This window comes from Phaseolus vulgaris, chromosome 4 (assembly GCF_000499845.2).
Source record: "Phaseolus vulgaris cultivar G19833 chromosome 4, P. vulgaris v2.0, whole genome shotgun sequence".
Lineage (NCBI taxonomy): Eukaryota > Viridiplantae > Streptophyta > Magnoliopsida > Fabales > Fabaceae > Phaseolus > Phaseolus vulgaris.
Genome location: NC_023756.2, coordinates 29,806,586 through 29,808,035, shown reverse-complemented (window position 1 = coordinate 29,808,035; position 1,450 = coordinate 29,806,586). Strand labels below are relative to the sequence as shown.

Genomic DNA, 1,450 nt, shown 5'->3' with positions numbered 1-1,450 from the left:
TGCTAGATATACCAGGATTGGGTTGTCGGGCCTCGGCTTCTGGATGACGGCCGGGGATGTGAGGAACTCCTTTAATTGTTTGAAGATTTCCCCACATTGGTCGTCCCAGACGAATTTTTTGCCCTCTCGGAGTAATCTGGACAATCGGCCTCGTCCTCCAGGCGGTAGTCTACGCCCTTGGAGTCTTCGTCCGTGAAGGTGATGGGTGGCGGGCCGGAATGCTACTGCGTTGACCTGGTGTACCGCCCGAAGGTGTTTCTTCCGAGCATTGTTTGTGCTTCCTCCCCCGGCGAAGCCGCCGGCTACAGTGTTGATAACTTCTCGGTTACCTCTCCCATCGGCCTCCCTGGGGGGATCGTCTCTTTGAGGGGGGTCGGCCCTCGCAGGTTGTCGATCATTTTGTCCGCCTGGGTGGATCCGCCCGGCCGGGAGGGTCTCGGTGGAGATGCCCAGCCTGGATAAGTTCCTCGATCTTATCCTTAAGGGCTTGACACTCGTCGGTTGAGTGTCCGATGTTTTGGTGGTACCGACATTGCTTCCTCCGGTCGGCATTATTTGGGCTGGCCACCTTCCTTAGGGGAGGGATCAACTTCGGCGTTGAGGGCCTCGTCCAAGATCCTCCCCCGCTTGGTCGTCAGGGGTGTATACCTTGACAACCGGATCGGTCGTTCCTTTGACCCGGCCGCCCCTTACGATTCTTCTCTTCCTTGTTTTTCTCTCCACCAGCCTCGGCACGGACCTGGTTACGGAATTCTCTCAGCTCTTCCAGCTGCATGTACTTAGCAGCTCTCTTTCTTAGCTCGTCCAGGCTGTCGGCCGGCTTCATGCACAGGTTGTCGGCAAAGGGCCCCGGACGCAGGGCCGTCAGCATGTGGTGCATGGCGACGTCCGGACTCAGATTCCGGATGCTCATCGCCACTTTACTGAACCTATCCACGAAGGTTTTCAGCGACTCTCCCTTCTCCTGGCGAATGCCTACCAGAGCGATGGAGGTTAGATGGTGCGGCCGGCTGGTCGCGAACTGCGTTTCAAACTTTGCGACGAGCATGGCGAAGCTGTCGATGGAGTTGGGTGAGAGCTTGGTGAACCAACTAAGGGCTGCACCCTTCAAGGATGTGGGGAACACTCGGCACAAGACGGCGTCGTCCGAGGTGTAGAGACTCATATGGGTTGTGTAGGCGTCCATATGCTCGTCCGGGTCGGTCGACCCGTCGTATCAGTCTCGGTTGAAACACTTCCACTTCTCAGGAAGTGGGACTTCGATGATGTTGTTTGTAAAGGGATGTCGGCGGTTCGGGTCGGTCGTCGGGGTCGTCCGGGTGGACCTGATTAGGCACGACTCGTCGCCCATCTCAGTCTCGCGGGGAGGGGGTCGGCCTCTCGTCCCCTCGGCCACATCCGGGTTGGGGGGAGAGGTGTAGGACTTGCCGACCACGTTCGTCGGTATGAC

At 58.3% G+C, this 1,450-nt stretch overlaps 1 protein-coding gene across 1 annotated transcript; it reads right to left on the bottom strand.

Moving 5' to 3' along the window:
* Positions 1–634: 634 nt before the first annotated feature.
* LOC137838624 (uncharacterized) lies at positions 635–1,165 on the bottom strand. The gene has a single exon (XM_068647865.1). It carries the CDS (start codon positions 1,163–1,165, stop codon positions 635–637), a length of 531 nt encoding a protein of 176 aa, XP_068503966.1.
* Positions 1,166–1,450: the final 285 nt, after the last annotated feature.

Excerpts from the sequence above, each read along its gene's own strand:
- LOC137838624 (XM_068647865.1), bottom strand. The coding sequence starts at position 1,165 with ATGAGTCTCTACACCTCGGACGACGCCGTCTTGTGCCGAGTGTTCCCC.